At 41.8% G+C, this 14,186-nt stretch overlaps 2 protein-coding genes across 2 annotated transcripts; both read left to right on the forward strand.

The window, feature by feature from the left end:
* Positions 1-2,073: 2,073 nt before the first annotated feature.
* Myf6 (myogenic factor 6) lies at positions 2,074-3,445 on the forward strand. The gene is made up of 3 exons (XM_027392467.2): positions 2,074-2,592; positions 2,850-2,940; positions 3,210-3,445. The coding sequence occupies exons 1-3, from the start codon at positions 2,074-2,076 to the stop codon at positions 3,326-3,328; spliced, it is 729 nt and encodes a 242-aa protein (XP_027248268.1). The 3' UTR covers positions 3,329-3,445.
* Positions 3,446-10,475: 7,030 nt separating this feature from the next.
* On the forward strand, positions 10,476-12,537 carry Myf5 (myogenic factor 5). Its single transcript, XM_027392466.2, has 3 exons — positions 10,476-10,976; positions 11,728-11,803; positions 12,347-12,537. Exons 1-3 carry the CDS (start codon positions 10,476-10,478, stop codon positions 12,535-12,537), a joined length of 768 nt encoding a protein of 255 aa, XP_027248267.1.
* The last annotated feature ends 1,649 nt before the right edge of the window (positions 12,538-14,186 follow it).

Genomic DNA, 14,186 nt, shown 5'->3' on the forward strand with positions numbered 1-14,186 from the left:
AGCTATGTGATTCCCTTGTTCAAAAGTTAAATTTTCAAGTTGTCTTCTATGTATAAAAGAGATCATAACATGTAGCTAAAAAGAAAACCTGACTACCTATGGAAAGCTAGATTGGACCCTGAGTTTCAGAAGCCATCAGTCTACAGCCTTAATCTTGGTGACCAGCAGCTGGTGGAGATTGAAGGAAACAACACAATTTACCTATTGCAGTCTCCTCCTCTTCTTAATGTTTTCTACCATCTTAGAGTTTAATGCTGGTTCACTGGCTTGATAAGTTACACAACAACAAGTATGCAAAACCAGATAAAATTGCTCAGTCTTAATGTTCAAAGTTTCAGTCTCAATGGAGGTTCCGAAGAACTACCTTCCAGAATAAACAAAACGTAGTGGGTTAAATTTTTAACTAATTTCTAAATGATATGATGGTTATTTTTACGATGCTTTTTAAATTTTAATTTAGTTTGGTTTTTGAAAAGTGACGCTCAGAAATGTAGCCTGCAAACATCTGTGTTTGAGGTAGAATAAGACTTTATACATTCCATCCAGTTTTTTAGGCACTGATTATTAAGTGTGGCTTTTATTCCAAAAGCTACTTGTTGCTAGTGGAAGTACCCCTTCCAGAATTCTCAGGAAGGAAAGAAGCAAGTGGTTAGGACAGAAGAGAACAGTCAAATAAAGAGTGGAGAAAATGCCAGCTGTAGTTTATTCAACTTGTAAAACTTAGCCCCAGCAAAATTTTATGCTATATGTGATAACTAATGTTCACACAGCTGCATGCTGCATAAGTCATAGGTATGATAATATTTTATTGAACCGTAAACTGGATAAAGCAATCATTCTCCTCACGAAGTAGTTCAAATAGCACTTATCCATTGACACAGAAATAGAACTCAACCCAGCTAGGACTGAAAGCGTCTTTGAAATTTGGGAGCCTTCTATACTTCATCTGTGCACTGGGAACCACATGTGTGTGTGTTGGATTGTAGACACAGTGCAAAAAAAAAAAAAAAAACAACAAAAAAAAAAACATTTGTTTCATTACATGTTATCTGAATCCTAGCAAATAACTTTGGTGGATAGTGAGAATGTGAATAAAAGTTGGTGCAGAACAAAAGCAGTTGGGATGAGGCCAAAGATACACTTGAAACATCAAGCAACTGTTGTGTGGCTTATTTTTCACAACAACTATTTTATGGGTTGGAACATGTATTTTATCTTTCTTGTAGTTCACTCCTAACTTTATATGCTATTGCTCCAACTGGGAAAGGAAGCAGAATTCAGATGTTAGTTACCACTCTCTAAAATAACAGGTAGCCAAGGAAGGTCATTATGAAAGAATCCCGGGTTATTTCAGACAGTAGTGTGGGATGTGAGCACCCTTCAGCTACCACCCCCCTTCCCCGACTCCCACCTCATCTTACAGATTTAGTAAAAGAGAGGAAAGAGATTATTTACCTGCTTCTATTGAGGCTGAGGCCTGAAAGTCATGTGTGACCTTTGAAGGACTGGTAATGGTTTTAATCACAGGGATAGCATCTTTTTGACAGGCAGAACAGAGAAAAGAGCCGAACCACACTGGAAATATTAATGAGGCTATTTTGGAGCAATGGCTATTGCCTATGAAATCTCTCATCATGAGTCTATACTTAGAATTCAGATGAACCCTGGAGGGAGGGGAACGGGGCAGTGTTAATCCCCAGTTGTTTTGAAGTTGCCTGGTTAGCAGGTTAGTGTCTAAACTGTCCAAAATGGAAGCACTGAATATTTTCGGTGAAGTGACTCTCTGTGTGTATTTCGTTTTACCCTGTTTGTCATATGGACTGTCACATCACTCTGAGAGGTGACGTTTCTCCGTTTTCTTTCAAACTAGATGTACTAGTGCAGGCTAGCTGTAATCACTTCGGGAGACTGATGCTCCATGACAGCTAAAAGTTGGATTGAGTTTCAGGAGCTACTATATATAAAGCTGGGTCGACTTATGTCACCGCACTAATTAAATGCCATCTGGGTGGCTCCTCTGGGGTTTTGAGTCCATCACCCAGTGCAGATCAGTCAGAGGCCAAGGAGGAGAACATGATGATGGACCTTTTTGAAACTGGCTCCTATTTCTTCTACTTAGATGGAGAAAATGTAACTCTGCAGCCATTAGAAGTGGCAGAGGGCTCTCCTTTGTATCCAGGGAGTGATGGTACCTTGTCCCCTTGCCAGGACCAAATGCCCCAGGAAGCCGGGAGCGACAGCAGTGGAGAGGAACATGTACTGGCGCCCCCGGGCCTGCAACCTCCCCACTGCCCGGGTCAGTGTCTGATCTGGGCTTGCAAGACGTGCAAGAGAAAATCTGCCCCCACAGATCGGCGGAAAGCTGCGACCCTACGCGAAAGGAGGAGGCTAAAGAAAATCAACGAGGCCTTTGAGGCCCTGAAGCGTAGGACTGTGGCCAACCCCAACCAGAGGCTGCCCAAGGTGGAGATTCTGCGGAGTGCCATCAGCTACATTGAGCGACTGCAAGACTTGCTGCACCAGCTGGATCAGCAAGAGAAGATGCAGGAGTTGGGGGTGGACCCCTACAGCTACAGACCCAAGCAAGAAATTGTAAGCCCAGATGCTGCTAGGGCAGGGTAGTGCAAAGACTGATTAAATGCCTTCGTGAGGCCTTAACCTCCACCTGCTTGGTGCCTCCCCACTCCCTCTCTAATGAACCCCCAGTGACCCAAGAAGACCCAGCCCCTGCCCTAAGCAGGAATTGTGGTCCGGCCCAAGGAAGCAGGGGAGACACCCTCAAGCCTCTCCCCCTCCCCCGCCCCGGAATTTGTTTCTTTCCTAATCTGCTGCTTTGGTTTTCCTTCCAGCTTGAGGGTGCGGATTTCCTGCGCACCTGCAGCCCCCAGTGGCCAAGTGTTTCGGATCATTCCAGGGGGCTTGTGATAACTGCTAAGGAAGGTAAAGTAAAGTATAGCACTGGGCTGTGCTGGAAGCATCAGGCTCGGCTCAGCACTGGGATGTTCTAGCGGAGCACAGAGCGCTCAACAGGAGCTCAACGATTCATGGCTAAAATCCGGTGCTTTTTCTCTCTTTCTTTCTTTTTTTTTTTTTTTGCTAGCAGGGATGCAGTCCTCCTGCCTGCTGCGCGGCGGCCTCTGTGGTCTTGCTTGTGGGACGCAGCTGCGGGTTGCTATAAGCGCTGTCTGTGTTTGTTTCCCTGTGCTTAGGAGGAGCAAGCGTGGATGCATCAGCCACCAGTAGTCTTCAATGCCTTTCTTCCATCGTGGACAGTATTTCCTCGGAGGAGCGCAAACTCCCCAGCGTGGAGGAAGTGGTGGAGAAGTAACTCAACCAGCATTTGGGACATTCTTCACCCAACAGGAAGACCCCTTATGGCCTAATCAGTTAGGGCTCACAGTTCCCAGAGTTTATGAAAGGCAAGAAACACATTAAAAAAGAAACCCCTAGAACACCTCAAGTGAAAGTCATTTGCTCTTGGGCTTTTAATATGATTTTTATTATATGATTATTATTATTTGGAACCGCTAGTGGCTTAGCTCTAGAACCCTAATTTTGGTTTTAGTTTGGTTGGTTTTTATAACATATTAACTTTTATTATGGTCATGTGACCTTTTCGTGTCAGTTTTGAACGAATTTCATTCCTGTCTAAATCCAAGTGGGAAGGTTTAATCCGAATGATGTTTAATGTACTTTTGTAAATAGTCTTAGTATTTTCGTTTTTATGTAAACTTAAAGAATATATTTTAAATGTGGAATTATGCATTGTATATAAAATGTGTGAAGATTCTGGTATTGTAATATTAAAATATTAATAAGTTTCTACAAGTACAAAGGTGGCCTTAATTTGATTTAACTGGAAAAAAGTACCACGAGGGAATGTGTACAAAACTAAAGAATAGCCATATTTTAATTTAGATACCACATACACCTATTTATCTGGGCCTTTTCTCTTAGCCTAATTTAATGGGAGAAAAATGAATTTTAGGGCCATAGACTCAATTAAACTGGCACCTTAACATTCCATTTAGATTCAGTGCTTGTTATTAGTAGAAGGAAGTATCCAGAAAGCAGTCTGCTCTCCTTTCCTTTTTCTTTTCTTAGTGTTCTATAGTTGGTAATATGGGTGTGATTTACTTACTCTGAAATTTAATTTCAAATATACTAAAATTTCTTCTTTCATTTCCCTAGAAGATATTAAATTAATTTAGGCCAAGTTATTTTTTTCCCATTCCTTGATGTTCTACACTCTTTCCAAGTGTAAATCTGAAGTACCCAGGGCCTACGGCCTGATAGCCAGTTTTCTTGAACTAGACTAGCCCCCAGCAGACTGGAATATCTTCAAGTGTTCTTTGGTTTGAGTTTATTTTCCAAACAGAAAGATAAAAGAAAGGAACAATCTGTCTCTTGAAGAGGGGTGGGTGTCTTTGAAGGGGGAGTTGCTTCAAGAGATGGAAGGGTTAAATGGTTGGGAGCAAAAGATAACAACAACACACATGAAACCTCTTAGCTGGACCAAACAGCAAAGCCCTAGAGACCCGGAAGCCCCAGGAGCTCTACTCCATGAAGATTTTACAACGTGTTCCCCGTCTGTTTATCCTGTAACCTCAGGAAAAAAACGACCACCAAGAAACACAGTGGGAAATAAAGAGAAAAGCATGCAATTTCTGCTAAACCGTGCCTTCTGTCTAGCATTCAGTGAAAAGGCCCTCTGCCGCCGACCAAACCTCTTATCTTCTACAGTTCCCATAACCCCACAGCCACTCCGTAGCTCAGATGCAAAAATCAAACTGCATATCAAGTATTTCCCAGCCCGGCTCCTGCCCTAACCCTTCAAAGACAGAACCTGCTGTTGAGTAACACAGAAGTTCCAGAGAACAACACAGACAACACACCCTGCAGACAGTCAGTTCGATTTTGTCCACTTTTAAAATTCTTCCTGGTGCCAGTACATGTTGAGAATCCCTTATCCAAAAGGCTTGGAACTAGAAATATTTCCATTTTCAGTATTTTCTGGAGTTTGTGATATTTTCATAAATGTTGAGGTTCAGTCCCACTAACCCAGAAATCCAACCAAAACCTGAAACTCTCTGAGCATGATTGTCAACAGAAGGAAAAAAAAGTTTGGATTTTAGAACATTTTAGTTTTGGGGTATTGTGGTTAGGTATGCTTTTGTGTAACTGATTTATTTTCTGATCATATGAAATAAAGTCTTCTCTAAAATAGTTCAAAATTCAGAAAATTCAGTTGAGGCAGCTGATGTTGGCATATAACTCCTTTTAAAGGTTTGAGAGAAGCAGGTAATCGTGCGGCATAGCAAACTATCGAATCCCTGTGAGGACTCTATGTAAACGAGACCCAGGCTGTGCCTATACAACCCCAGCCAGCCCTGCTCTGTCTTAGCCCTCATTCCTTGTTCATAAAACAATGGGTGGGAGAGTACTCCCTGCCCAGTGGGCTTGGGAAAATTCACAAAGAAACACATGCTAAGTGTTGAATCAAGAAGATACAGACTGACACTATTATCGATTCTTTTTATTTTATATTAGTACATCTCAATGGCCGTCATAGAGGTCTGTCACCCAAAGCTGTAGTATCTTACCTTTGCTGGCTTTGGCTGGGGAGAGTCCTTAGATTTGTTTTAATGTAACCCGACTACAACCAGCAAGAACAGCTTTTAAAAATCACTGCAATTTCACAGGATTCTTGGAGTAGAAACTTTCCTCATCTAGTGAGTATAAAGTCAGGACTCAAAGGCAGGGAAATATTAATGATCGAAAAATTATGCCCTGCACTACTTTGTGCCCTTGAAAAAGATGTAAGAACATCTATGGTCTGTAGAAATATTTGGATCTGTTTGACAATTGTTTCTGCCAACCTCTTTCTAAAAGAGCAGATAGCTGGCGAACTCCAAATTATAGCATAACTTTCAAAAAGAAATGCCAAAGCATTTACTAGTCAAATTGCCCAACCAAAATATGTGTGACTACATCTGGGTGGTCTCTATCCTTACTAACCATACACAGAATATATCTATGAATATTTTTGGCAACCAAAGGATTTGCCCTAAAATGTGATTCTACACAAGTACCTTCAAAAACTGAATTCTTTGTGCAATTGGCATATCATAGCTGGTCAGAAGAACATATTAACCTTGGAATTACACATTTCTAATAAGATTTGTATTATGAGCTATTCTTCAGCAGAATGCTTTTATCAACTCATGGTCTTTTGTCATTGATGGATTTTATTCAGTCTTTGCAAACCAAATCCTCTCTATCTTTCTCAGCTGGGTAACTTGAGAAATTGTTTAGAGTGAGGTTGCTTATGGAAGCCTCTTCATTAAATAGAGAAAATATTTTTCAAAGAGTTCATGTGACCTTCAGTGCAGTAGATGACATATTAGGCTCCCCAATGAAATCCTTGGTGTATTTGTTATTAAGCTGTTTTTGTTTGATATTAATGATGATAATCTTTAACCAAGGCCAAAGCCAAAATAAACAAGGCTATGGAAGCTGAAAATTAAGACATAATAACTTGGTAAAGATAAGGGCTTTAGGATTGAACCTAAATCTCTTTCCAGGGATTCATATAATGTCAAATATTAAATAATGAGTGGTTTTCTGTTATGCTATTACTGAAATAATTCATAGATATCAAATGTCAATAAGCCCTCTCAAGCTACCTTTCATCATAAGATTCAAAGCCTTGACATTGGGGAAATTTGCTTATGTCAAATGATACCAATTTTCTGCCCAGCTCTTTCATAATTTTTTTTTCTTTTGTGGGAAGGACAGAAATTTGGGGTTCTTAACAGCTATTAAGAAGGCAGGAAAATCAGGGTGCTGAAAGTCACTTTCAAAATTATAAAGACACTCCTCTACCATCCATACTCTCCTGCACTTAGAGACCCTTCCTTTCATATCCCTATGCATAGGTTTAAAATGTGCTTGATTTTAAACATTATATATCTCGTTGCCTGATCATTAACAAACAAGCAATAGCATGGCATTTTCTTCTGTAGAATTTTTTATTCAGTTCCAAAAACTAATCAACTCTTTCAAAGATGATTTTCAGTGCTAGAAGATTCTGTCTGCAAAAAGAGTTTTTGCAAGCTTAGTTCTTAGTCATTCTGTGAGGTGAAATGTCCCTGCCATGTGCAGGGGTGGGGTGGAGTGGGGGGGGGGCAACAACATAGTGGTGAGGAGACAGGCTACTCTCCCTCTCCTCTCCAGGCTGCTAAATGCCCTTATATAGTCCTTTGATCTCTCCTGGGAGTCTTCGAATTCAAGCAAAGGCCAATGTCTTCCTCAGCTGTCTTGTCCACAAATTCTTCTTACAACTTTGGCAGGTACTAATGTGTTTACATAGGTGTGCCCAGCTCCCAGAGCTGATAACAACTTAAAATTGTTTAGCACATTTGGGAAATCATCTACAACAAGCAAAAGCAGAATTCTGCAGGTAGGAGAAGTGAGGGAAAAGGCGTTCTGTGGTGTGTGTGTGTGTGTATGCATACACATGTATTTCGTGTATACCTGTGTGTGTCATTTTGTCTTTCTGTGTGTGCTCTATATAAGCCAAATATACATTTCCTACAGGTCCCTGTTTAATTTCTCCAACTTTTTTGTTCTGTCTTTTGCTGTAAGATTCACCCAAATCTTATGCTTTCCCACGTCATCTGTGGTGGAAAAGAGCAGTCAGACTTTCTGTGTGGGAAAGAGCCTTTTACATCTCTCAGGAGTGGGCTTTCTTCTTCTTTTTATTTTATTTTACTTTATTTTGCAGACTACCTCAGGTTTTTGATCTCTCTCTTTTTCAGCTGCGGCTATGGCTTGAAAGTTTTTGGCTCATTTTTTATTCTTGTGCTCTAAGATTCTATTTTCAGCACTTGAGTCCCATGGGCCCTCAACCTGGAGAGAAGCCTCCACAGGACTCATTAAGCAGCAGGCCGCTTGTGTTTTTCCCTGCTTCTTTAGTTCCACTCTGCCTGCTATACTCTGGTAAATTTGTTTGGAGATCACCTTACCAAAGACAGCCCTAACCTCTGAGAACTTCTGTTACTGACAGGGGGGCCTGAGTGACAGCATCCTCCCAGCACTTCAGAGAAAAACTCCAGTTTGTATGGGGCCTAGCCACCTCACCTTGGTGAGCTGAGGAAACTGCAGAAGACAGCGAGAATGACTGTATGAAGCAAACAGGATCACCTGCTGGGGCTTGGTGCCATTTCTGAGGACAAGGAAACTCCTTCAAATCCCCTGCGGACAAGGGAAAATTACCCAGTCCTAGAGTTAACTTTACCTTTAAAAAAATTAAATAAAACAAAATGACAGAATAATTTCTAGTACTGAGTGAATATGTGAAAATGGTGAAGAATAGTAAACCAGCCCTATCTGGTAGATTCAAGGCAGTAGCTGTTAGGTGCATACTTGGAACACTGAGAGGGCTACCTGGGAAGGAGAATGAGGACAGGCAGTGATGTCCCGGAGGCCCCATGCGTGCTATGTGTGCGTTCATTTGCATCTAAATGAGGCAGGAACCTTGTCTTCAGGAGTGTGACTTTTTAATCTGCTGTTGTCCTTAGACTGTATTCATTTCAAAGGCATACATTGGTAACTAGGCCCCAGTAAGGTACAGTTGGATTCCCCATTGGCTAGATGATTAAGTAGCTAGTCCCTCGGTGTGAGACGGGGCCTGGGTTTTCAGAAGAAATCTGTCTTCAAGATGACAGTCCAGGGCAGAGAGAACACAGACAGACAGAGCTAGCAAGTGCAGTGACTGACACTGGCTTTCAGGTCCATCATAGGAATGCTTGCCTCCACAAACAGTTATAATTTCCCTGGCCCCTATAGATACCAGATCAAAAAATTATAGTTGCTTTAGAAAAATTATTTTGAGTCTCACCATCATCATCACCATCATCAGAATAGAAAGTGACTGAGAGAGAGAGAGAGAGAGAGAGAGAGAGAGAGAGAGAGAGACTGACTGACTCTTTGGAGCCACAACACTTACTTAATTGGATGCCACTCTGAACTGTGAACAGTCCATTTTTACAATGGGGCTACAAATCCAAAGTCCCAGAGAACTTGTGTCCTTCTTAAGTAACGGTGTTTCTTGAATATAAACAACATCTCCCTTGCAAGTGACCTGAAAATGGGTTAACTGTGGATGAGAGATTGTAAAAGTAGAGAAATAGGCTCTTTTTTTTGAATGGTCGTTTCCCACCCAAGTTTCAAAACGACCTGTCTGCAAATTGCATTTCTGAAAGGCTTTTGTCACCAAAGTGTGTGAAGTCACTCTGTTAGAGGAGCTGGAAATTTTACACTAGCCCAGGATCTCTGTGCCGGCAGCTGGGACGCATCTGTAACGGTGTTAGCTGGCCTGAAAGCAGAAAATTAGCGACCCAAAGCCTGGCTGGCTGTTTAGTCTGTAGAAGTGATAGGGCGGAGCAGAAAGCTCTGGAGAAAGTACACTCCATTCCACACTGGGAAGGGAGTTTTCTGTGAGAAACTGGACTTCTGCTCATCCACAGGCGTGGGAATTGCCCGGTGCAGGTACTAGACTAGTGCAGGCACAGAGAGAAAGGCAACAGACAAGTGTGTGAGGAAGGAAGAAAGGAAGAAAGCTAGGAGGGGTGGGATGCTGGCGGATCACCTGGTCCACCTGAAGACATTTCCTTTTTAAGCAGAAGAAAATAATATGATGTCTGACAGAGCCAGGTCTGAAAAGGAAGCCCTGGAGAATGTCGAACCCATGGAATGACCAACTCATGCTAACTTTTCTCCTTGAGTCTTTACCAAACAGATTTTGAAACAGGACATTCTAGGTTCTCTCCAGAAATGAAAATGTCACTTCATTTTTTAAAACAACAATTATAAGGGTACAAACTGACAAAAATCTCTTTAGGTAAAGAAAATGAGATACAAGCTCTCCCCCACACCCACTCCCCAGAATAAATCAGTGACTCCTCCAGCCTCTAGGTTTCCTTTGGCCTCAGATGGAAATACAGAATTTAATGCCTTATTACGATGCTGCTGCTGATTGCGTTAAAGTACGATCGATTTCAAGACACCCGCCTCCTTAAGTGATCCCCAGGTTTGGAATAGCCAGAAGGCCACTGAGCAGGCTGGGCTGTAGTAAAAATCATTTGTGTCGAAGTAGCCAGTAAACAGCAAATTGTCTTTAGAAGAAAGGCAGAGAGAGGTTTGCCTAGCCAACCCCTGTGGGGGTTGTGGGGGGATATGCTAATAATGCCCAGCTACAGGGACCAGCCTCCCTTCCCATCCCCCAAGAACATATAAAGAGCCCCAACCTCAGGCACCAACCCACCCTGACCAACAGGCGTCTGTCCTTGTTAATTACAGAGAAACAATCCCAAACGCGGAACTCTGCCTGGGATTTGCTGGCCTGCAGCAACCAGGGACACCCGTTTCTCCTGCTTTGCTGAATCCAGGTGTCCCACCTGCCTCTCTGAAGCATGGACATGATGGATGGCTGCCAGTTCTCACCTTCTGAATACTTCTACGAGAGCTCCTGCATCCCCTCCCCTGAGGGTGAGTTTGGGGACCAGTTTGAACCAAGAGTGACTGCCTTCGGAGGGCACAAAGCTGAGCTGCAGGGCTCCGATGATGATGAGCACGTGCGAGCACCTAGTGGCCACCACCAGGCTGGCCACTGCCTCATGTGGGCCTGCAAAGCCTGCAAGAGGAAGTCCACCACAATGGACCGACGCAAGGCCGCCACCATGCGCGAGCGCAGACGCCTAAAGAAGGTCAACCAAGCTTTCGAAACGCTCAAGAGGTGCACCACGAGCAACCCCAACCAGAGGCTCCCCAAAGTGGAGATCCTTAGGAATGCCATCCGCTACATCGAGAGCCTGCAGGAGCTACTGAGGGAACAGGTGGAGAACTATTACAGCCTGCCCGGACAGAGCTGCTCAGAGCCCACCAGCCCCACCTCCAACTGCTCTGATGGCATGGTAAGCCACAACTCCAAGACCCACTCTCTCCTGCCCTAGTTTATGTGAAAAGCCCTCCTCGTACCTCATCTAAACCAGGTACAGTGGAACCGTTGATTTCAGAGATGTGTTCACAGTAAGATGCAAAGAAAAACTGTTACACAAGATTTTCCTTTGATTTCCCAGCTGGGTGTATATGCATGTACATGGGTAGTAAAAAGGTTGTCATGTACCCCAGGTTAATTTAAATGATTAAGTGATTTTGCTGTTGTTTCCAAAATATATCAGTGTGGACCCTGACATACAGCTAATCCCAAGTTTATAACTCAGGGAAGAATTAGAATTCCTAGCATGGTCCCGATCCCTGCTCTGAGGCCAAGCTGGAAAGAAATGTTAGTACATTTTCTTTCCAAAGGTATCTGGTCCAGTGTTCCAGATTTTAACGCCGTTTTGCCCTGGGAAAGTGCTCTCTCCCACAATTAGTCCGGCTTCCTTCTATTGCAATCCATTTTGCATGGTTATAACACAGTGCACACTGCTGCAGGATTCCATCGTCTTCCCTCTTCTTCCAGCATAGAGCCTGACCTTGGTGCCCTGGTGATTTGGAGGCAGCAGCCCCTTCCTATTTCAGTGTTGTAGCCGGGGGGTGGGGACGGGGGAACGACTAGGAGCAGTCAGTTTACCGAGCTGGGGTCCGGTACTATATCACCCCAGGTCTGGACGTCTTTTGCCAAAGGCTTGACAATACAATTCTGTGTGTTGCGTGTTACAGCCTGAATGTAACAGTCCTGTCTGGTCCCGAAAGAACAGCAGCTTTGACAATGTCTACTGTCCTGAAGTGTCGAACGGTAAGAACTGATGACTTCCGACACATTTAAAGATCTTTTCAGTCTCGCAATTCAGCCTGTCTTCGCAGTGTCTGAACTTCCAAGTAGTACTGGGAGGAATGGAAGTGATGGCTGTCATGGGAAGGCGTTGACAGAATAAACACATTTTCTGCTCCAGATTACCCTAAGAGACAAACAGATAGACCACATGCATGCCCGAATGCACACACACACACACACACACACACACACACACACACACACACACACACACACACACTTCTTCTTCTTCTTCTTCTTCTTCTTCTTCTTCTTCTTCTTCTTCTTCTTCTTCTTCTTCTTCTTCTTCTTCTTCTTCTTCTTCTTTCTTCTTCTTCTTCTTCCCTCCACACCTCCACCCTCAGGAGTTGCTAGATATTTGCTGCAAATTCTTACATCAGGCTCTGTGATCACCTGACCCATGCTGTCAAAGGTGCTGACCTACAGTTTAAAGGGCAGCATAAGCAAGCCTGTCTGTGTGGGGATAACATTTTTTTCAAACCACTTTTCTCCTTGTACTGTTAGCCTGTGCTGCAGATAAAAGCTCCTTATCCAGCTTGGATTGTTTGTCCAGCATAGTGGATCGGATCACGACGGCAGAGAGAACCGAGCTGTCTCTTCAGGACACAGCATCTCTCTCTCCAGCTGCCAGCAGCAATTCACAGCCTGCAACCCCAGGAGCCTCCAGTTCCAGACTTATCTATCATGTATTATGAACTAACACACGGGAGGAATGATGCCCCCACGTGTCCGAAGTGATGGCAAATTGTGGATAATATGTGCTTTTCAGTTGTAAATATCATCTTGACACTTTATAAGAAAATGTATTTAACTGAAAGTCATATTTGCAATGATGACTTCTCCTCTGCCCATTCTTTGTCTTCATTTGTCTTTGTCTTCATTTTCAGCTTCCCTTTGTTTTAGATTCACGGTTCCAAAAATATTTTTCTGGTGGTGGCAATTAATTGACAGTTGCTTATAGTAATTCTTAATTTATACATCTATAATGTAAATATTGCTCATCAAAATAACTTTCATATTTAGATCTCTATTTTTGTCTTCAAAAACATTTTAATAGCTTGGAATCCATTACAGGGAATTCAAAATATATTTAACTTTTGCTTTTCTCTTTAATCTTTTGTTTATATTACATCAAATGAAAATATAACAGTGCTGTCAATGGTATATATTTTCATCTTTTCTTGTAAGAAATTCTTCTTTTCAATGTAAGCAATAAATAGTACATTGTGGATAATTTCAAAATATAAATTTTTTGAATTCCACTATAAATAAAATTGTTTACTGAAATAAATATTTTGTTTCTCGGCTCTTAAAAATATCAGCCTTAATGGAATTAGCAAATTATGAACATGAAGCCCTTAAGTTCAGATTGAAAATAATCACACATTTGGCCTCGTAGATAAATATGGATGTAATTTATTAATTTCTTTTCAATCTTGTTATGGCACCTATGAAAATATTGTATTTCCATTTTAATTGAAACAAACATTTCAAGAATGAGTGCTACATGAAGCCCCTTTTTCTTTACTGCTGTTCCATACAATGTCCAGTATAGTAAATTTTTTCAAGATAATATCATTTATTTAAGCAAAAAGACCGAACAATATTATGTCATTTTACTCTCTGCAATACTTTACCAATCATAAGCTAGGTTTTGTTAACTTTTCTTGTAACTTGGTAAACATACTATTTTTATCAATAAAATATTTAAAGGAAGCAGATGATTTTTTTTCATATTATTAGAAAGCCAAATAAGAAATCTTCACAACTATGTAGCAAAGTGAAATATACAGTGTTCTCCCTGATTTTTATAGTATTATTTTAGGAGTTTCTTTAACCACAGAAGTGTGTCATATGTGTCTGTGAAATGGACAGGTATCTTTTATTACTCCCTTAACACTCTTCTGGGAGGAATTGAGATGAAAAGTGGATGGTTAAACAAAAAAGAGGGAAATTAAATTGAGACAGTCCCTGGGACAATTTTTTCTAAGTATTCTACTGAGAGGAATAAAAAGAATGTACCCAGAAGCATGGAAAATAGTTGTTAACAGAGGGCAAATATAGATTAGGCCTTCATCCTTTAATTGTTTGTTTTATTTTATTTTATTTGTTTTGAGACAGGTTTTTCTGTATAGTCCTTGCTGATCCCAAACTCACAGGCTAGCTGTGACCCTGCTGTGATTCCTCTGCCTGTGTCTCTCAAGTGCTGGGATTACAGTGTGTGGCACCCAACTTCAATCTCTAATTTGACTATTAGTGAGAAATTGCTTCATGTTTGAGACTGCATTTCTATCCAATGCATGGAGATTCTACAGCAGATAGGCAGTATGCCCCAGTTCTCCAG

The sequence above is a fragment of the Cricetulus griseus genome, assembly GCF_003668045.3.
Source record: "Cricetulus griseus strain 17A/GY chromosome 1 unlocalized genomic scaffold, alternate assembly CriGri-PICRH-1.0 chr1_0, whole genome shotgun sequence".
In the NCBI taxonomy this organism is placed as follows: domain Eukaryota; kingdom Metazoa; phylum Chordata; class Mammalia; order Rodentia; family Cricetidae; genus Cricetulus; species Cricetulus griseus.